This window comes from Tamandua tetradactyla, chromosome 17 (assembly GCF_023851605.1).
Source record: "Tamandua tetradactyla isolate mTamTet1 chromosome 17, mTamTet1.pri, whole genome shotgun sequence".
NCBI classification, from domain to species: Eukaryota; Metazoa; Chordata; class Mammalia; order Pilosa; family Myrmecophagidae; genus Tamandua; species Tamandua tetradactyla.
The window spans coordinates 70,899,830-70,922,290 of NC_135343.1; the positions used below are offsets into that span (position 1 = coordinate 70,899,830).

Genomic DNA, 22,461 nt, shown 5'->3' on the forward strand with positions numbered 1-22,461 from the left:
TTCAAGAAGCCCAAATGCTGACAGGAGCACTATTGAGCAGGCCTACTGTGCTGACAACAGACTAATTTCTCCTCCCGCCAGTTGACTGGTGAAGCTGGGAATGAAAAACCTGATTGTCATCATGATCTTTCTTTCCTCTTGGGCAGCTGACCCAGACATAGTTCTGCTGGGAAGTAACAAAGAAACACAATTATCAAAGTAGGAAAATCAGATATTAACATCTTTACATGTATGTTTTAAAAAATTTTCAATAACTTTTTATTTCATTAATATTTAATGCAATTCCATTTTTAGTAAATGATTTGTTATTGATTCCTACTTAATCCTTTTTAATGCTTATTGAGTCTCACCTGTATTTTCTATCCCTTATTTAAAAGTAATCTTTCAAAATCAAGTTTTGTCTCAAAGATGGCAAAGAGCATGCAGCAGACCACAAAAGAGCTTTCATATTTTAACATGACTTAACTTTCTGCAACATTTGATATGGTCATGTAATTTTTTTACCTGGTTAGCGATGGCAGACTACACTGATCTCTGAGTACAGAAAGTCTTATATATTTGGAATAAATCCCACCTGTTTGTAAATATATACTTCTTTTTATATATCACTGAATTCAATTAGTTACTATTTCAAGAATTTTTGCATCTATATTCATGAGGAATATTGGTATGTTGTTTTCCTTTTTTGTACTGCTCAGTTTGGTATCAGGACAATATGTGTTCACACAAACTGAAAAGTGTTCTGTCCTATCTTCTGATATAGACTATGTAAAATTGGTGTTAATTCTTCTTTAAACCTTTGAAAGAATCCTCCAGTAGAAAACTTCTGGGCTTCTTTTTCAGGAAGTTTTAAATTACCAAGTTAATGTCCTCGGTAGTCACAAGGCTATTCAAATTATCCATTCTTTACTAGGCGAGCTGTAGTAGTTTGTGGTTTTCTAGTCACTGATCCATTTCATCTGTTCGATTTATAGGTGTACAATTGTTTGCAGAATTCCCTTAATATCGTTAATGGTGGCAGGATCTGTACTCACACCATTTCAGTCCTGAAATTGGTACTTTGTGTATTTTTTTTTCTTAATCAGACTTTTAAGAGAGGTTTGCAAATTTTGACTTTTTAAAGTATTAGTTCTTTCCTTCACTGACTTTCTCTATTTTTGTTTTAAATTTCATAGATTTCTACACTTTATTTTTAATAATTCCTTCCTTATTCTTGCTTTGGGTTTACTTTGCTTTTCTTTTCTAAGTTCTCAAGGTAGGCGCTTTGGCTGTTGATTTGATACTTTTCCTCTAATGAATGCATTTGGAGTGATACTTTTTCCTCGTTAGATTGTAGTTTTGGAGGGATTGGTCCACTTCATCTAAGTTGTCAAGCTTATGTGTAGAATTGTCCCATATATTATCCTTTTGATGTCTGCAAATGATAGCCTTAGTTTCATTCCTGATATCAATAACCTGTGTCTTCTCATCAGTTTTGACAGAAGTCTGTGAATTTTATTGATTTCTTTGAAGAGCTAGCTGTTTTTTTCCACTAATTTCCTCTATTGTTGTTGTTTTTAATATCAGGATATCTGCCCTTATTTTTACTATTTCCTTCCTTCCTTCCTCTTACTGTGCTCCTTTTTATTGTGTTTTTTTTTCTTTTTAAAGTTTCTATGGTGGGAGTTTTAGATTACTGATTCGAGACTCTTCCTTGTTTTTAATACAAGCATTTAATGCTCTGAATTTTGCTCTCAGCACAACTTTAGCTGCACCCATAGACTTTGATGTTGGTGTGTTGTTTAGTTTCCAAGTGTTAGCAGATACTCTTATCTTTGTTATTGATTTCTAATTTGATTCCATTGTAGTTGGAGACTATACTCTGTATGATTCAATTCCTTGAAATGTGTGGAAGTTTGTTTTACGACTCAGGATATGGTCTCTCTTGGCAAATGCTCTGTGGGCATTTGAAAATAATATGTATTCTATTGGGGTTGTAGAATGTCCTATAAATGCCAATTAGATCTTGTTGGTTGATGATGCTGAACTTTTCTATACCCTTGTTGACTTTCTATCTGGTTGCCAAATCTATTATTTGAAAGTGTTATTCAAGTTTCCATTTATGCTTGAAAATTTATCTATTTCTCCTCTCAATTCTATCAGTTTCTGCTTTACATATTTTGAGCTGTTTTTTTATTGGGCATACACAATTAGGATTGCTATCTCTTCTTGGTGGGTTTACTTTTAAAAAATAATGATGTTAACATCCCTCTCTGTTCTTGGCAATTTTTTTTTCTTTTAAGTCTACTTTACCTAATATTAATATAATCACTCCTGCTCTCTTTTGATTCTTGCATGGTTTATCTTTTTCTGCACTTTTATCTTCAGTCTACATATACCATTTTATTTAAAGTGAGTTTCTAGTAGCCTGTAGATAGGCCATGTTTTTCTTTCAGCTATTTTGCCAATCTGTTTTTCAATTTTCATGTTTATACCATGCATATTTAATTGTTTTATATGTTGATGCTTTAGTCTGACGTTTTATATTTCCTGTTTTTCATTTCTCTTTTTACTCCCTTCCTTTGGATTACTTAAATCTTTTAGAGTCCACTTTACCTATGTGTGTCTGAGTATATCCCTTTGCATAGTAACATTTTTAGTGGTTGCTCTAGGTATTACACTATATATTTATCAAAGGCTACTTGTGTCAATTTTTGCCAGTATGAGTCAAACATAGGGAGCTTTCCTCTCTTGATATCACTTTATCCTTCTCCATTTATAATATAATGGTCTTATTTCCTTTCACCAGGTATAAGATTCTTGGTTGGCAATTTCTTTTTTTTTTTTTTTAACAGTACCTGAAAAATGTTTTATCATTTCTTTCTGGCCTCCATGGTTTCTGATGAGAAATCTGCTGTCCTTCTAATTGTTATTCCCCAGAGGCAATGGATCATTTCCATCTGGCTGCTTTCAAGACTTTTTTCTTTGGCTTTAGTGATTGGTTTTTCTTGGCTTGGATTTATCTGGGTTTCACCCAGCTCCTTGAATCTGTTGGTTTATGTTTTGTCAAATTTCAAAATTGTCAGCCATTTTTCCTGAAATACTTTTTACAGTTCCATTCTCTTTTTCCTTTCTTTCTGGAACTCCAATGACATTAGGTATTGCTTTGTTCTCGTTCCACAGATCCCTGAGGCTCTCTAATCATTTCTTTTTTAGTCTATTTTCTCACTGCTGTTCAGATAGTATCTATTCTATCTTCAAATTCACATTTTTTTGGTCTTATTTGCTACTGAACTCATCCATGGAATTTTTAATTTTGGCTATTTTCCCAGTTCTAAATTTTCCACTTAGTTCTTCTTTATGCCTTTGGTTTCTTTGCTGAGAATTTTTTTCCTTTGTCTCAGTTGTGTTTGTAATTGCTTATTACAGGATTATTGTGATTGGCTATTTTAAAATCCTTGTCAGGTAATCCTAACACCTGCATCATCTCAGTGTTGGCATCTGTTGTCTTTTTCTATTCAGTTTGAGATCTCCTTTGTTCATGGTATAAGTAACTTTCAGCTGATACCTCATTATTTTGAGCGATACCAGACTGTGGATCTCCTTTGCTATCATGTGTTTTAGCAGGTCTTCTCTCATAATGCTCCCTGGAGGGAGGGGGGCACTCGCCACTGCTTCCTTATAGGTGGGGGTGGAAACCCAGGCTGCCCAACAGGCCTGCACCAAGAAGTCTCCTGCTAGGAGGGGAGGGGCGCCTGGTTTCTGCTCCTCACATGGTCTCTAGAATCCATGCGTTGGTGGGGGTGGGCTGGTTGCCCCGTTACTGCTGAACAGTCGAGTGGTAATAAGTGGTAAAAGCTGTGACTCTACACCAGGCTGCCTCTAACACTGTCTAACAGTCTCCTCTAACACTGTCTAACACTGTCTCCGTCTCCACTGTCCCAGCAGAGACGGAGAGAGGGTGAGGACTGTTACCACCTAATGGGGATGCAGGTCCCATCTCTCCACTAGGCCCCTGATACTACCCCAGTTGCTCTCCACTAGATGTCAGGGGTTGGGGGTGCATATTGGGTGTCCTGTTATAGTCTGGCAAAGGGAAAACTCTGGGCCTCATCTAGTCTTTGCTGGTAGGGATGGCGGCTGCAGTTTTGTTTTTTGGCTGGGGTATAACCTTTACTGTTTAAAAGTTTCCTGCCACGTGAGGCTGCCTGTTTCCTAGTTCCCTGGCAGGCTTTGATTGGGTTGTTTTTTGTTTTTGTCAGCATTCACTGGTAGTTCCAGGTTGCTGGCTACTCCTGTGCCATCTGGGATATGTAAGGAAAAACAAAAACCCAGAGAAGTCACCACTATATCATCCCTTGGATCTCAAGGACCCGAGAAAATCCACTGCCCTCTCTCACCTTTTGGAATGTTTGTTGTACATACAATGCTCAGGGTTTTGGGTGTACTTAGTGAGAAGAACAGGAAAAGGCACACTTATTCTGCCTTCTCAGACATGGAAGTTTTGCCCTTATGTTTTCCCTTGTCTTTGTTTCCTTAAAACTGGCCTATTACTCGGTAAATGTTAGACCCAGATATTTTGACTCCTACATCTTGGATGCTTTATATTGTATCACTTTAGTTTTACTTTGAATAAACTGTACAGAAAATAAAGATAAACAAAATTCATAAGTACCGAAATAGTAACAATTCTAAAAAACAGTAACGTTGATAACGAAACTCCCGACTTTCTTCCTTCTTACAACAGCTATAGATAAGAATGATCCTTGTTTCCCAATGTTGCTAAAGTACAAACAGGAAATAACCAAAAATTTTTAATACAGAGAAGACATTTGGATTAACCTTGATAATTAGAACAGAGCACTACTGCTGTCTTTATAGGCATACCACCCCTGAATACTGTGACAACAGTTCTCATGGTATTGAGACTTTCCAATTTCCTATCAAAAGCAACCAGCCAAAGAGAAAATCTAGTTAAATATAGAAATCACTAGTGTACAAAAGGAAATGTTAACACTCCAACTCCTCAGCCCCAGGATTCTGCTGAGAATTTTATTTTCAGTCGCATTTATGAGACCACACTGTAATTCACAGTAGTTGCTAGGCCAGCATTCACTTGATATAACAACTAGATTGAGAACTGAGGTCAAGTTCATGCAAAACCAAAAACCATTAACCAGAATGGCAGCCTGTCCTCTGCCAGGGCCATGATCAGATATTTTCAGGGCTCAGAGTTGCCACAATGTCACCAGATTCCACTTGAGGCCAATGGATGGGATCTTCATCCAGGAGGGAGTAGCTGGAACCTGTAATTCAGACTCTGCTCTGTAATCTGCACATTGCTTGAACAAGCATGAATGTAGTAAAATCGGAAGTAAAAGTAGTTGTGCTAGTCATATTCCCTGCAACCAAAATATGACACCTCAATCTTGAACCAATGCCCAAGTGCAGGGGCACCCTATTCTATCCCCTCCCAGTCCCTTTCCAGGCCCCTCAACTCCATTCTCTTCTCTTGCTGGGATAATGATGGACTTAATTCAAAGCACACATTATTTTCCTGGTTGCAATATCCCTTTCCTTAGGGGAGTTAGACACAACCCCTCTTCCTCCTTTCACCCTTCCCTGAAAATACAAGTAATTTATAAAAATCATGGGGAGAAGGAAAAAGGGATAAAATTCATGGAAGAATTCCAGACACTTTATCAAGTAGCTAAAGCTAAGAGAATTCTGAACTGCAAGGTCTTCGGGTACTTTCAAACTGCACTGCAAAGTTTAGCTCCACAGAATTCCCAGCCACATTTGTTTACGCTCTTCTTCAATGTCTGGGGTAACTATTAGTAATTTCCAAATAAACTTTTCAGATCTGTTTATCTCCCTTTTGTGCCCATTCCTGTGAATGATGCATCACTTGGCTTAGGCAAAAGTAATAAAAAATAAAAAAAGAGAAACCATCCTTATTCCCTTTCTCTTTCTCACAACATGTTCAATCTAGCACCAAAGCTCTCAGTTCTAAGCTGGCTGCATCAGAATCTTCTGGGGAACTTACCATAATAAAGAGACAAAACCACCACTTCCTTGGCCGAATCCCGGACATTCTGATTTGAAATGTATATCCAATTAAAATAGAAAATCCCAAGGTGGTGTTGATGGACAGACAAGTCTAGTGTGCACTGCAAATAGTAATACATTATTGATCACATTCTGGTTAGTTTTCACAGGACCATCTATTTCCAAAGGCTTCTGATCCACAGACATAAAAATTCTGCCTACCTTTTTGATGTCTCTATCACTCAGTGCCGATTTTTATCTCTGTTATGGAGAGCCAATCTATTTAGAAAATTTGCTGCTTTAAACTTACTGTATCATTTCTCTATTTATGAGAAAAGGAAAAGTAAAATCCCAACACTAAACCTTTAATGAAAACAAATGCTATCAAACAAAAACTTTCACTCAAATGAGCCTAGTTTATAATCATTCTTGATCAGACAAATGGCACAACTTTTTCTCCATCTGGTCTGTGTTCTGAAGGACTTAGCATGCTTCTAACCTTAAGATCTGAAAATTTCCCCACACAGAAGTTAATTTCTATGCACAAATTTGGTCCACGTAGCAAATAAAAATTTTAAAGAACCACACATCAAATGACATATTTATTATATGAACCTGGATGATTTCATAATTTTCTTTTAAACTAAGTTCTTCAATACTTTTCTTAGAAATCCAACAATGTACCAAGCAAAGTAGAAGCCCAACTTTTAAAACTGAAAGTCCATGACTGGTAAGTTTCAATATTTTATTAAAATAGCATATTCAACCACTGTTAACCAAGAACACCTTAACTTTGTTTTGTTTTTGTTTCTGCCAGAAAATGCAGCACAATGAAGTAGTTATTTCAAATATCCTTCATCTTGATACCCGACAGAAATATTTCAAAGTCAAGTGTGGAACTAAAACCTGGGAAAAATTCCGAGTTCAAACAGAATCTTATGCTCACAAACAGAATTCTTTTATCCACCTGAAGAGTGAATGCCGGTGCGCTACCCAGCTGACAATACTGCTCATTTTTTTTTCTTTTCTTTTATGCATAGTATAACGTCTTATTTATAAGTGCCCATGTTTATAAATAAAATTGGCATTTTTCATCCCATTTAATGTTCTTTTTCAGCTTCACAAAGAAACCAGTAAATAAAACTGTCAATGACAGTCACAACATATGCTCTCACAGCAAGATAAAAAACTTGAAAATACGCAAAGATGCATCTACCATATTTTACATAAAAAGACAGATTTAAAAAGTGCAAGGCAAAATCCGCAGTTTGTTGAAGGGAGTTTTTAGGCACATCCATGTCTTTAAAGCAAGCTTCAGAAGGAAATTCCAGTTTGTTCTTCATGACACCTGTTTGTAAGTCTCTCTTTAAAAAAAATAAAAAGGAAACAAAACAAAACAAAACCCAAAATACATCCCATCAAGTGTAAGACAGGAGTCTTCTGTCCCAGGAAGTGAGGCTTTCAGTTATGGCGAGTTCGTCCTTTTTTTATTCTTGCAGGTTTGGGTTTGGGGATGTACTGATTGTTTGCCTGGTACTCGAGTTCTTTACGGAAGTAGTGGATTGCTTTATTTAAACCTTCTTCCAGTGGGACCTATTTAAAGAGAAAATGAGAATGAGAGACAAAGTCACATTAACAGAAAGTCCTTCTGGAAAAAAAATAACAGCTGGCCCTGGGGCTTCATGGTGGAATGAGATGCTAACTTTGGGTGCGGCCTCTGCTAGGAATGCCACAGCAGTGCATCCTGGGCACCACGGCCCGGGGGCCGGCCTTGGGGAAGCCAAGAGGGCCTGCTGCAGCAGCCCAGAGAGTGCAGGGCAATAAATGACCCGCTGAGCTGACACAGAGGAAGTTCTGGCCTCAAAAGACCCCAAACTGCCTTGCAGGTATGGCATCTATTCCAGTTTGAATCATAAAGATCATTTTAGAAAAAGAATGCACGCGGGCTCCATCGTTTCAGAACTCAAATGAGGTGAGAAGGCCCTTGGGCAAGGTGCTCCCCAAGCTGCAGTCTCCCCGGCGACACCCCCTTTCTAGGCATTTCCATGGATGGCCCACTTTCACCCCAGCCAGCTCAGGAGAGCCTGGGAGGGGAATCCGGCGTTACCAGGTAATGATGATGTGGAGCTGAGTGCAGCAAATAGAAGCATGAACTGCTGAGGATCAGAAACGCAAGAGGAAAGCACGGAGGCTGCCGAGGGGCCCAGAGAAACCTCTGAGGGGTGATGATGGGGACGTTTATTATCTTGACTGTGCAATGGTTTCACAGGTATACAAGTGTGTCAAAACCTATTAAGTTGTATGTTTTAAATAAGAGCAGTTTTTGAATGTCAATTATACCTCAACAAAGCTGTTAAAAACACAAGAGGGAAAAGTATGATGAAATGACTAAAAGCTTCTTTGGACCAGATCCTTCAAAATTTACTTACAAATGATAACTACCACAGGATGGCAGATATACTGGTAGATATCCCATATTCTGAGAACAGTAGAATATTGTGCATCTAAACTCCAGACAAATAAAAATACTGATGATGCACATATTCCTTGCATAATGTAAAAGCAATTAATATGTAGTAAATGTGTGTTTAACTTTTGAAATATTTCATTTAAACTGTAAATTCTTCTTACAAAGGAACCAAACGTTTTTTAAATTACTTCAAAAAACAAAAAAATCTTATCTATGCCTGATTACATATAATTTGTACAGCTGGGATTATTATATATTAGTATTTGCTTAAGTCTGGGTATAATTACATTTTCATTTCTTTCAGTAAATTTCTGTGGCCTTAGGCAAATCCCTTAAACTTGTAGACTGCACAATAAAATAAGGATTGGACTTGAATTCTTAAACTCCAGCCTTCTATGGCTCTCCTGAGTCAGCTCCCACTTTCATGCATTTGGTTGTTTCCCTGCTTCTATGACTGTGCCACTGAGAGCCAGGTAGCCGTACCTCGCCTGGCAGACTGGATAGACTGGTGTCACCCCAAAATTCACGTCCACCCCAGAACCTATGAATGTGAACTTATTTGGAAATAGGATCACTGTAGATGCAATCAAGGTAAAATGAGGTTACAATGGAGTAGGGTAGGCTCTACATCTAATGATTACTATCTGCGATGGTTAAGTTTATGTGTCAACTTGGCCAGGCTATAGTGTACAGCGGTTTGGTCAAGCAAGCAGTGCCCTGTCACTGAGAGGGTATTTTGTGGACTTAAGTCATCAGTAAGTTGACTGCAGCTATGGCTGATTACATCTACAACCAACTAAGGAGATAGCCTTCAACACTGAGAGAAGTCTCATCCCATCTGCTAAAGGCTTTAACGGGAGAACTGATGATTTCAGCAGACAGAAGGGAGAATTTCCATGTCTATTTCAGCCAGCCAGCTTCTCCTTGGGAATTCATCAAAAACCTTCATCAGGCATCCCAGCTTGTGGCATGCCCTACAGAATTTGTACTTGCCTATCCTCATAGTTATAGTATTCTTATAAAAATCTCGTAACATTTACAGCTATCTCTTGTGACTCTGTTTCCCTAAAGAACCCATACTGAGACAGTATCCTTAGAAGAAGAGGTAAATTTAGATGCAGACATGCAGGGGAGAAGGCTATGTGGGGATGGAGGCGAAAGCTGACCTTATAGGTCAAGGGGCGCCAAGGACTGCCACACCACCAGAAGCTGGAAGGGGCTAAGAAGGGCTCTGACCTACAGAAGGAAGCACAGCCTGGTTGACACTTGATTTTGGACTTCTGGCTTCCAGAACTCTGACAGGATAAATCTCTTTTGCTTTAAGCTACCCAGTTTGGGGTACTATGCCATAGCAGCCCTGGGAAATGAAGACAGAGGGTCACACCTAGGACAGGTCTTCCATCAATTGAACATCTACTGTGTGCCAGGCACAGTGAAAGGTAGTGGGCTATGGCTGAGCACAAGCCCCACTAGACCTCTGGCCTCAGGGAGACTGTGTTCTAGTGGGGCCTAGAGAGGACAAGCAGAAGAACAAATAAGGAACAGATGGAGTTGTGGCCAAGGGTAAATGTGGGTGGTTTGATACTCCAGATGTAGTTGTCCAGAAAGTCCTTTCCAAGGAGGCAGCCCATGATTTGAGACCTGAAGGAAAAGAACATATCAGCCACACAGAGCATGGAGCACGGGTGTCCTGGGCAGAAAGATGGGCAAATGCCCCGAGGTAGAAAGGGGCGTGGAGGGTGGGAAGGACAGAAAGCAGGCCGTGGGGCTCAGCCAGTGAGGGTGGGACCAGCACAGGTACGGGGAGAGGGAGGCAGCCTCTCCCTGAGCATCTCCTAGGCCACAGCACCAGGCCTGACTATATTCTAAGAGCAATAGGAATGCAGGAAAGGATGGTTGCCCACATATTCAGCATGGTGTGGCATCTGGGGGACTCTCTACTGATGCAGAGCAGGAGAAGGGATGGGTCCTAGGAGGCTCTGTGACCTTCTTGGCCCCAGCTCACACAGTAACTTCGCCTAACCTTGCATGGCCAGAGACATCTCGGGTTGCCTAGGGACAGACAGTTCTCACAGGAAACTCGGGCCCTGAGTGCACACTGCAAAATTGCCCTTGACACCGGGTTCACGGACTAGACCATGCATGTGTGATTTAATTAAAACAGAACCCATTTTATCCAAAGCCGTTTCAGCAGTAATAGAAAATGAGAGACAAATGACAGATGAACAGTTACTTAATGGTGTAGAGAAAACCCGTCTCCTTTAGGGTCAGCCCTCCTCATCCTGACCCCAACAACCAATGGCAAAAACACAGATGCAGAGCTGGGAGATGATTTCCCCCAAGGCGGTATCCACACTTACCACAGGTTCCCACCCCAGCATCAGCTTTGCCTTTTTGATGTCCGGTTTTCTTTTCTGTGGGTCATCCTGGGCTTCGGAGAGAAACTGAATTTCACTTCCACTACCTAAGTCGTTAAAAAAATTAAAAGGTAAGAGCCACAGGGCCTGCCCATGCAAAAAAAAAAGTAAGAGCCAATCACAAATCACTAGGGAGATGACATTTTACCACGCACGCCCAAGTTACCATCTCGTGGGTGGCATGGATACAGGGTACAGGTTCCACAGTACACCTCACAGGAAGTCATTGAGAACCACAGAAGAGACTGTTCGGCCCCAAAGTCCAAGGAGCATATCTGTAATAGACCCAGCCCACAGGTCTCGCCCAGGGAGCTGGCGACCTAGGATTCCATCTCTTCCACAAGAGCTTGGGGAGGGAGGCACGTTACTCTGCCTCCACAGCTCTGAATTCACCTTCCCGTAAGTCAGAGGGCCGGCCCCACAACACTGCCTCCCAAGGTGGACCAGCTATAAACATCAACAATGCAGCCATCCTCAAGTACAGGGAAGTGGTTCAATGGGGTGTGTGGTCACCTGTGACATTGACAGCCCCCCAATGAGCATCTCCTGACATGCAGGACCTGTGGAGTCCCTTCCCTTTAATTTGTTTAACCAATAGAATGCGGTAGAAACAACAAGCGCTCCTTCTGGGCCTACACCTTTAGAAGACCTTGCCAACTCCACGCTTTTCACTCTGGTGGAAGATGTCCAGCCACCTGTCGGAGAGGCGGCATGGAGGAAGAGAAGCCCACCTGCCCAGTAGCCCAGCTGAGCCGGACCCCCGCCAGCCTGCAGGCCGAAGGAAGCCACACTGGTGACCACGGCCAAGACCCGGGGAAGAAACCCCCAGCTGAGGCCAGCTCAGATCACTGGGTCCTGAACAGATGAGAGAGCTGTTGTTTAAGTCACTGCAGCTTGGGACGGTTGTTACCCAGCAGCAAACAGCAATGTGGTAGTTATACTGCATTCCCCATAAAGTTTCTCAAACTTTAACATGCACATGGATCAGCCAGGGATTTGATCAGAGATCAGAGACTCCACATTCCTAACAAGTGCTGCTGCTGCTGGTTCACGGGCCTCACTCTGGGTAGCAAGGTTTCCATCTGCTTAGATGCCAGACACAACGTCAGATGACCACATCCTTTCTTCACTTTGGTAGGGAGAAGACATAGATTCAGAATGTAAAAGATGGTGAAATGGACCTGAAAGTGGTGGCTAAAGAACACTGTTGCCTCTACTGTCACAGGGACTATGGTTCCAGATTTCCAGAGCTTATGAGAATAACACTGGGAAGCAACAGACCGAATCCAGAAAGGACAGCCTGGTTCGTCACTACCCTTAGGAACAAAGCCAGCTAGATGTCGGTCTGGAGAGTCACTCCAGAGTGCCCTGCATTGTGCTCACACTTGGCCTGCCCATCTGTGGATCAACTCTGCTTGCGTCCTGGCTCAAATTTCTGGATCAACCCTGGAAAGCAGACATCTTCCAAGAGCCGGACTCCCCAGGGGTCAAGTCAACCCAATGATGTAACAAAGGTCTCCCCCACTCTGCCTGTAACACAAGGCTTTGGTAAAAAAAAAAAATACATTAACCTTTTATGGTTTGTGAGCCTGCCATTAATGGGGCTAACCGTTGATGTCTACTCTGTCCTCAACATATCACAGCCAGGTTGGCCAAAACGGCAAACAGAATTTAAAACTTGCCAGCAGGTTCTATCAGAAACAGCCAGGCTGGTGCCGCTCTTCCTTGTTTGGAATTCACACACCAAACAGACAAGTCAGTATTCGGAAACTGAATAATTTTCCCCCATGCAGAATGGTCCAACACAGCCACATCTCGAATAGGAACCGACCTGTGCCCCCCACATGACACAGACATGCGATCATAATCGTGAATAAAATGATTAAATGCTCCTGATTTAAAAAAATTCTGCTTTTATCCAATACAATTAGCTGGTATTAATTACACATTTTTTAGACGAGGAGTTATCAGCTGGTGAGGTGAGTGCAGGCTGGATTTTACTTGATTTCTTCTACTTACCAACAAGGTCTTTAATTAACTGAGCGAATTCTAGAATTGTGTGTTCTTCTGGGTTCCCCTAAGGAAGAAATGGTTTCTGGTTACAAGACTAAAATGACGACAGCCACCACACCCAAACCACTTTCACGTCTTCAAAGATGTCTGTGGCTGACTCTGACACTGTGAAATCACCAGACTCTCCGGCTTCCTTACAGAGCTTCACCTGAGCCAAGTTTCACTGAGGCTTAATTTATCAAGATGATGCCTAATTAACCCGGCAAAAGGGGAAAACAGCACGTCTCCACCTCTGTTCTCTAGTATAGCTGTCATTTTGGAAGGACACCCTTCTCTGACAGGTTAATAGTATCTAGTGAGGACTTGCCTTCTCAGGTGAAATTATCGGGAAAGAAAACTTGTACTTCTGAAGTTACTATAAATTTAGTATTGCTTTGCATGAAAGTTTGGGTTTGCAAAATTAGCTTTCCTAAGACAATATAGTTCCCTCTGGGTACACTGTGTTAAAAATTTATAAGGCTATAAAAGACTTTACAAAACTTGCATGTGAAAACTGTAAAATAAATGAAATGTACTAACAAATGACTGTTCCGGGGAAGCCATGGGGACCTACTTCATACACTGTACAAAGTGAGCTTACTTTTTTTGGGGGGGTGGGGAGGTGGGGTGGGGGTAGGGGTTTGAGAGGAGCATTACAGAAAACCATTTATATTTTAATTGCTATCATAGCAACCACTCCTCTCTCTCCATCCCAATCCCATTTCTCTGATCTCCCCAGCCCTCATCAGAAAAGCCCACCATGAAGTCTGGCAACTGTATTTTCCAAGTACACTTCATTCTCAATTTCCTATTTTAGTCTGATGATAGAAGGTAAAAGAGGCAGGAAGAGATGTAATGCTTGGATCTAATTATGAGCTCAAAGGAAAAACTGACTAGCCAAATGTAAGGGAATGGAATGGCAGAAAAGTAGCCCCATTTTATCTTATCAGGGCACCTGGCAGCCAAGTTTCAGACTCCTGAAAGCAGGTTTCTAAAAGAGATGGGAGCTCTCAAATGTCCCTGTGCAAAGGCCCTTCAAAATGAGGAGAGAAGGAATGTGGTATCACTGAAAAAATATATATACATATCAAAGAACACGTAGGAAAAATACCAAGGTAAGGATGGCTTGGACTTTTAAAAAGTTGGGTAGGCAAATGCTCAAAACAACAAGCATGCTTCTGTTTTTAAACGTATGCTGCCCTGGCCTGACAGTAGCAGCCAACCACGCAACCGTGGCCTGGTCAACACTCCCATTCAGAGTGGCCCCTGCAAGAGTCCCATCTTCCTATTTGGTAAGGATTTCCTTCCAACTCAGCGAAAAATGAATTAAATCAAATGGGCTCAAAACTACTAGATACAAAGACAAGTACAAGCCAAGGCTTTTAGCCGAAGTGATTTGCAGGAGAAAATCAGGCACCGCCACACCTGTGAATCTGTGAACTTGAAACACTGCAGGAAGCAGGAGAGGCGGTTTGGGAGAAGGCCCCTGAAATACACTTCCAGGCTCCATCACCAATTATCTTGAGGTGATGCGATGTTAAGGTGGCTGGCTCCCTGCAGAACTAAAGGGCTCTAGCATCAGTTGCCATCAACAGAAGTACAACTTCAATGCTGGGAAGTCCACACTGAACATCTCACAGTGTAAAAGAGATGGAATTAAACAATTCAGGGCATAGTGACCAAAATGGTAAAGGGGGCCCAAACCACATGACACGATTCCTGGGTAACAGAGCTAAATAAGAGTCAGGGGATACGACTGCATCCTTCAACCCCCTGAAAGCTTTCAGACTAGCTCTGAACAGCTCCCCAGATGGAGAAAAAAGGTAATGGGTGGGCGTGCATGGAATGACGTTTTGATTCAACATGAGGAAGAACTTCTACCCCAGAAGTGACCAAAAACCATAGAATGAATTGCTCTGAGGTCAGGCAAGTTCACCAGCACCAAAAGCGTCCAAGGCTGGAAAAGAAACTGGGCAAAACAACCTTTGCAACCCTTTCAATCTGGAGATTCTACAACTGCAGGCAGCAATGAAAGCAAAGCAGCAATGTAAAAATTAATTGGTATGGGTGACTTACAGACCTAATCAGCAACTGAAACCACTTTCTCTCTTAAAAACCTCCATCTTCCAAAAACTCATTTAATCAAGTCTTATAAAGATTACCTGTACATTAAATGGTGATGAGAGGAATGCGCCCCCAAACCATCCATACATTCCTTCCAAAGGGCTTTACAAGTTTCTAGACCTGTGCCCTTCAGGTGGAGGGAGACCATTTAGCATTTATAATGTCCCTCATCACCAGTGTTTTTGCAGAAATTTTATTTCTTTGTTTACACTTTGTTTTTTTCTCTTCAATAGTCAGCAAGCAACAAGCACATATGGGCTAATAGTGCTGAGGGCAAATAAAGAAACGTCTGATGCTTTTCATGACTTCACAAAAGAATCAAACCCTCGCCTATCCTGGCGAGGGTGGAGAGAGAGGAAGCACTCACCAGGTTGACGGGGCTGCTGACGTTGCTGTTCATCAGAGCCACGAGTCCGTTCACCAGGTCACTGGAAGAGAAGTGAGGCCAGGTCAAGCGCTGCCCGCTCCAAACGCACGTGTGCCAAGCACCAGACACAGCGCGGTTCATCCGCCCTCCCAGAGTAAAGCAAAGAGGAAAAGCCAGACCGAAAACTGAACGTCAACATAAAATCCTACAGTGTAAGATGGTGCTTACAAGGCTAAGTGTTTATGGATGAAATGATATGATATCTGGGGTTTGCTCTTAGTGGGTGGGGTACAGTGAACTAGGATTGGAGTCGAGTGATGGGGGCTATTCCTCAACTTCTGTGTATCTGCCACGTGTTTTAACGAGTTAAAAATAAATTAAGGGCAGTGCAATGGTGGCTCAGCGGCAAGAATTCTCGCCTGCTGAGCTGGAGAACCGGGTTCGATTCCTGGAGCCTGCCTACACAAAAATAAATAAAATAAAATAAATAAATTAATTAAAATAGGCATACACACAAAAAGGATGGAGGTTATACAAGTTTTGGGAATCCAGGTCATTGGCCCCTACAAAAGCAGATGTTTTTTTTTTTTTAAATAAGACCTACTAAGACTAAAGAACTTCGATATGTAACCTCCATACTGGAAAACCACAAAAGAAAGCCAAACATTACTGATTGTGGAAATAAACTGGAACACTGTCCCCTACTCCCCCAATATTCAATTTACCACCACCCTCAAAACCCCTCATGAAACGGCTGGGGATATTTCGATGTTTAAATGGATTGTGATTGGGCCATGAAGGTGAAGATAAGTAAGCAAATTTTCGCTTACCAAGGTTTGGTTCTTATTTTCAGAAGCTTTAAAGTGTGGCTCTGTTAAAAAAAAGTTACTTCGTAAAAATGACACCTCACTGCTATACACAAATACTTTCTTTTAAGTCTGTTTTATTTAGCTGTATTTCTTAAAGGTTTTTAAAGTTCTGCCCTGGTGATCCAAATGAGATATATTTAAAAATGTCTCCTTCCTTCTCTATCCATCATTACCAGTGAGGAGCAGGTTATTAAGAGTCACAGCAAAATTTCAAAAGACAACCTGAAATAGTTTTTGCTTCTTTTTCAATTACAAAAATTTTTTTGAAGGAGAATTTAGTAAACAAACCATTTTTGCTTTTTCATTTACAATAAATATTTTATATGAACATGCTTACAGTGTTCTCTTCTCACAGATTAAGTATAACTGCAAATAACTGCTGACCTTTGATGACTTCTCTTTTATAGAAACTGGCAAAAAGTCACTTCATCACTATGGCAGAAATGATCACATCGCAATTTGTTCTCTTATGGCATATGTCTGTGCATATTCAAAAAGACATTAAAAGCTGCCATCGACAGCATCCACAACACTTCTTAATATTGAAGCTAAGGGGTTAGTAATTTGAAATTAGATTGCAGTCATCCTCTTCCGTAAAGAGGAGAGGAGATACTCTGTGTATCTTTTATACAATGAACCGGCAACTTTTAAGGTCAAAATGGTAGAGATCACGCTCATTTAACCTGAACTCTTTAACAGTGTCATTTTGACAAAGTGACTTTTTTAAACACAGCATACCTTTATTATATGAATGAAGACATGATCTGGCCATGAAAATATCAAACACAGTCACGCCGAATGTTAATGCATACGATCATTTAAGTCTCAGAAACCCTGCAATGCTCTTTCCAGGCCGTCGTGGATTTTGGAAACAGTTAATTTTGTATAGTAACCACAGATCCACACACTGTGCCCTTTCACCATGAAGTAAATGTTTCTCAGTTTCTAAAACATAGCTTGTAAAAAAAAATAAAGCTTTGGCAAGTTAATTGTCTCAAGCTAAGTCTCGAATAACCAAAGCCTAAGTCAGGAAAACCTATGACCCAAGTTTGGTAAAGTCACTGAAGCCTCATTTTTCAGGCTCCACTAATGTGAAATTTGAGAATATAATCAGTGAGGAAATAAATAATTTTGCAGTATATTTGAAAAAAGGGTTTTCAAAAAGGGATATCCACAACTTTCTAGGAAAGTTGCATTAGCCTTCTAATTTGTTTGCATGTGGGAAGGCGATTGTGCATGTAAACTGCACCCAGTAAAGCGAGCCACGGTGTGGGCACATTTTGTCCTGAACTAGGATTGAATGTGGCACACGCACTGCTGAGTTTTTAAAATGTTTTAATCACTAGTAAACACACACACACAACCACACATAACACCTGAAGCTACTGTAAATGAATTTTGCATGTGATACCTTTAAAATCATAAAATGGGTTTTAACTAGTTTCCCTTTTATTGCCCAAAGTCTCATTAATATTTCACATGGTGTTACAGCTGGAGAAATTTGGGGGTGGGGCACAGCTCAGGTAGTTCAAGACAATTCAGTGTAACTGAAGACTGCCAAGACTGTCTTGAAAAGCACACAGCTCAGGGGTGAGGGAAGGAGAGGGGGATGAAAGCATATTGTTTTGGAAAGATGTAGATATGTTTACTCACACCTTTCTTTTGGACTAAAAGTGAAAATTCACAAGCACTTTCAGGAAAAATCTACAGTCATATTAAATTTTTTAACTAGAAGCTACATTTCTCAAGAGGACTTCTATCCAGAACCCTCATAATTGTACGAAAGTACATGTGGCTTCTCCGACTAACGGGGCTGAGGGAGGTGGGCAGATACACACACCTGCACCCCTGAAGCCACCTCCTCATCCCTGCAGGGCTGGGAGAGCAGTGACATCAGGCACAGCATTTCCTGATTGACAGGAGTTCCCAGGTATTTGCACTGAACAGCAAAAATATATGGTGCCAAATACACGACTGGATTGTACAAAGATTGAGGCACCTGAACATTTATATAACACAGTAACTGTCATGGTGGAAAGTATATATAATTGCTTAGATGGTGAATAATCCCTTAGAACCCAAACCTCATTTTAAAATTAGTTACCAACTGAATTAAACAACAAAGTACTAGATTTATAAGTATATCAAGATAACAATAAAAAGCACTGTGTGAATTTATTTTTAAAAGTTCTTTAATTTTATCTGCATTTTGCATCAGCAAAAAATCCAACAACATTAGGATGCTCTATCTTATCCTGTACTCTTGATGAGGACAATCTCTTTCACCTCCAGAAAGCCACGTTTAAAATGGTTCAAATTTTGAGATATGCAGGCATGCTGGACAATGAAGGTCATCGCTAAAATTAGCATGTACTGAATGAAATAAGTCATCCTCAGAGCTGGGCAGAGCCACCTACACAACACTAGGTGGCAGTACAAGACCAGACTACAAATCACCGGATCCAGGACCATGAACTGCTAAGACAGACGGAGGTTTAGTATATGACTGTGAATGCAGATTTTAACTTTTAAATAGAAAACTGCACGAGTGTTCTCATCTTAAAATTAAAATGAACTTTTAACCGACATTGGCAGAATTATGTAGATTAATTACATCCTAACTGTTAGGCCTGCATTGCATTCTGCCCCAAATCGTTGCCAAGGCTAAGCTAACACCAGCCCAAGTTTCATGCAGACTGAGCAAGCAGGTCTTACCTGACATACTGGAACGCCCTCGTCTGAGACCCAGATCCATACACCTGGAAGAAAACCGAAAGTTAGGTCTCCTGAAAACTGTGCCGGTACCAGAAAATGGGGGTCTCTTAGAATTTCCGGGGTTAAGGCTTCCTCGGATTCTCCGAGGAGAGAATGAACTTTGTGTGCTTACGTCCTATTGTGCACTTCACTGCTGGAACCCACCCCAGCCCACCCTGGACCATGCGCCTGAGGACAGAACTGTCCACCTGTCTTTGCTGAACTGGTCCCATGCAGCAGCCTCACCCAAACCAAACAGGAGTTCAATGGCTATTTGGTGAACGACAACCTCGTGAATGCTGTAGTTTATACCTCTCAAGGAGAATGAAGAGATTGAAACAGGAGGGCCTGACAGGTTCCCTAAGATGCTACAGCCACCAAGAACAGACACACACGACCCTGCTTGCTTGTGGTGGAGACAGGGCAGCCGGCAGGAGAGGGGCTCTGAGCCAGGTGATAGTATCAGCCCCTCCTGACAGCCAAGGGGAACTGGTGGTTGACAGCCCTGCAGCCATCACCAGTGCACAGGCCTCACCTCCCAATCAGACCAGATTTGGGAAGAAAAACAGGAGCGAGCAAGGGAAGGCCCCACACATCCAGATGCCTTCTTTTTCTTTTTCACAGTCTAAGGATTCAAAGGCTGTTTTTGTTATTTTAACGATCAATTATGGGTGCTGATTTCATAGGTAAACTAGATCAGTCGATTCAGGTTAAGCTCTTAGCTGAAAGGGCTCATAGGGAAAATAAGCCGAGAAATACTGATGGAGGGTGATTTCCTGTCTATAAGACACAGAAAACTGCAGCAGCAGATCTCAATAAAGGAAAATTTAGGAAAGATGTGGGGTGGGTAACCAGGAAACAGAGGGCCTTTCGTTGACAGTCTGTCTGAATCCAATTCTCTGGCCGTTCCTGAAGCTTATGGTACATTTGGGTAAAGAAAGAGAGCAAAGGGCCTGATGAAGGAGAAGTTCTGCCACTCTTGTAATCCGTTCGCACCACTGGTGTTCTGCAGGCAACGCTTGCTTTTTTGTACTTTACAAAAACCTTATTTTAAAGACGAGTAACCTACAGCAGAGTGAAATCTACCTAGACTCCCAAGTTCAGTATTCTTTTCCTACCCCACTGCATCCATTACTTTGGAACTGTTGGAAGTTTCATTTGCAAACTATCACTTGCAAGCTGGCACTGGGCTGTCCTCCAAGCCCACTGTAACATGGGTATCAAATTTAGGCAATACCCATCAAGTCATGTTTCAGCAATTCCTCATGGGTAAGTTGGTGAGTATGCTGCTATACATCTGTTCATTTGCACATATACCTGCCATTCTTGAGTATGCACAAAGCTGAAAATGTACAGAGACATTTCCATCTACTTTCTCTGTATCTTTCAGCCACACTCAGTTAGGGTCCACTGGCAAGACTGGGTCAGCAGGGCTGCTGGAACGTACTGGTAACGTTCACAGAAAACCCAATGGATGTGCAGGTTAAAGACCTAGGCTCAGTCCTGTTTAAAGCTCAGCACTACCCCCCAGAGAGATGATGTTCTGAAAAATCCAGAAGTAGCTTTTAGTCCCACCCAACCCTGTCAATCCCCTGATGCTGGAAGGAAAACGACTCAGCACTGTGTGGGGTGGGCAAAAGACCGGGACTGGTTAAATGGGGGCTACCCAATTTTGATGAATCGTGCCCAACATCATGCCAAAAATGAGAAACTGGAAGTATATATGTTTGCTCTGTGTGTGCTAATGCGAAAGAGGAAAGTAAAGAAAGAGGGTAGGTGAGAGAGAGGATGCTATGCCACGCCCAGCCCCAATACCCTTGCTGTCCTCTAGAGGGCACCATGAGCCTCCGTGCAATCCACGATTGTGGTGTTTCTCAGGCCACTGCAGTGATGTGCCCTGCCCCTAAGAAGGTACCCGAAGGCAGGGGCCATATTGTATTTACGGACCACGCACAAAGTAAGCGTTCAACAAATGTCGGGACACGAGTAATGTAGGGATCTGCTGCCGAAAGTGAGCTTTCTGTATAGCCCTCCCTACCCCCACCAATGCTCCTTACCTTTCTAATATAAGACAGTGTGAAATTCTGTACCTTTTGCTTCATTTAACAGAATGGGAGACACGAGAACGATGAGAGAGTCACGGTCACTCTTAGCCAAGGGCTGTGCGCACTGCAGAGCAGCACAGTGTATCTGACATTAGCAAGCGGGGGGAATAGCCAGCAGGAAACTGGCCTCTCGCAGGCAGCAGCAGGTAGAGAGCAGGGCAAGCGCCCTAGCTGCCTCCTCTCTATTCCCTGCTGTCACTACCTTCTCTTACCATGGCCAAGTTTGGTGTAACAAAAGTATGGTTTCATGATTTCCCTTTGAGAAAACAGTAAGGCTTTTAAAATGGGATAGATCTGGATTCAAACCTCAGTTCTACCATATTCTGGCTGTTTCTGGGCACAATCATCTCAGTTAAGCTGTTCTCTCATCTGTAAACTGAATAAATGACAGTAATGTGGCAAAACAATTAAAAGCCTGCAGTGAGAGTTTGGGAGGGTGGCTCTAGGAAGATGGCGGAATAGGATAGGCTGAGTTTTACCCTAGTTTTATCTAGCTGCTTCAAGGAACAGTTATAAAAGTGACCGAAAAATGACCAGGACAGCAATTCCAGGATGTAAGTCACCTGGGAGGGTTTTCTGCCCACAAAGGGAGGCTCTGGTTAAAAGGCTGAAGAACTGAGACGCAGAGAACCTGAGATGGGCCAGCTAGTGCAAACAGCCTAACACGCCCTTTTCCAGAGGTCTGGAGCCGTCAGGAGTGCACAGACTGGGAGATGGGGACAAGGAAGTAAGCAAGGCCATGTTCCTTGAACAGGCTACACCCATGTATGGTGCCCCTCTCTGGTGACACCCCCCCCATCATGCACCTGGACCCTATAATCTGAACCCCCCCTGCACTTAAAGTGTCCCTGCCCTGAACACCCCTGCCCTACACATGCGTGCACGCCTGTCCCAGCCCAACCCACCTCTCCCGGGCAAGTGCACAGTCTTGCCCCGCACTTCCTAAGACCATGCACCCCAGCCCAGCCCCGTGACACTCCCCTCCCCCTCCCTAACCCCTGCAGGCAGGCACCTGCGCATCCGAGCTGCAGGTGCCACCTTCCTACCCAGGCCACCCCAGCTCCAGCCCATACAGTCATGCAACTGTGCCCCCACCTACAGAGCTCTGCGAACCCATACATTGGTGTCCGATCCCCCCAGACCAGTACATGGGCCCACTTATGTCATGCCCTCTTAGCTCTGGGTAACTGCTGACCTATGATCCGGACCACTGCCCCCAGCCCATGCAGATGCAACCCCATTCCACTGCCCTAAGCTTTGCGTACACCATGCACAT

The 22,461-nt window shown here is 42.2% G+C and overlaps 1 protein-coding gene across 3 annotated transcripts in view; it reads right to left on the reverse strand.

The window, feature by feature from the left end:
• Positions 1-6,758: 6,758 nt before the first annotated feature.
• The window catches only part of UXS1 (UDP-glucuronate decarboxylase 1), a 110,500-nt gene continuing 94,797 nt past the window's right edge, over positions 6,759-22,461 (reverse strand). For all 3 annotated transcript variants that reach the window (XM_077134933.1, XM_077134932.1, XM_077134934.1), the window contains 5 exons: positions 19,042-19,085; positions 15,458-15,518; positions 12,934-12,991; positions 10,858-10,961; positions 6,759-7,620 (listed from right to left, as the gene is read on the reverse strand). In XM_077134933.1, coding sequence (XP_076991048.1) covers positions 7,489-7,620; positions 10,858-10,961; positions 12,934-12,991; positions 15,458-15,518; positions 19,042-19,085 — 399 coding nt within the window. In that variant the 3' untranslated portion in view covers positions 6,759-7,488. The remainder of the gene's footprint in view (positions 7,621-10,857; positions 10,962-12,933; positions 12,992-15,457; positions 15,519-19,041; positions 19,086-22,461) is intronic.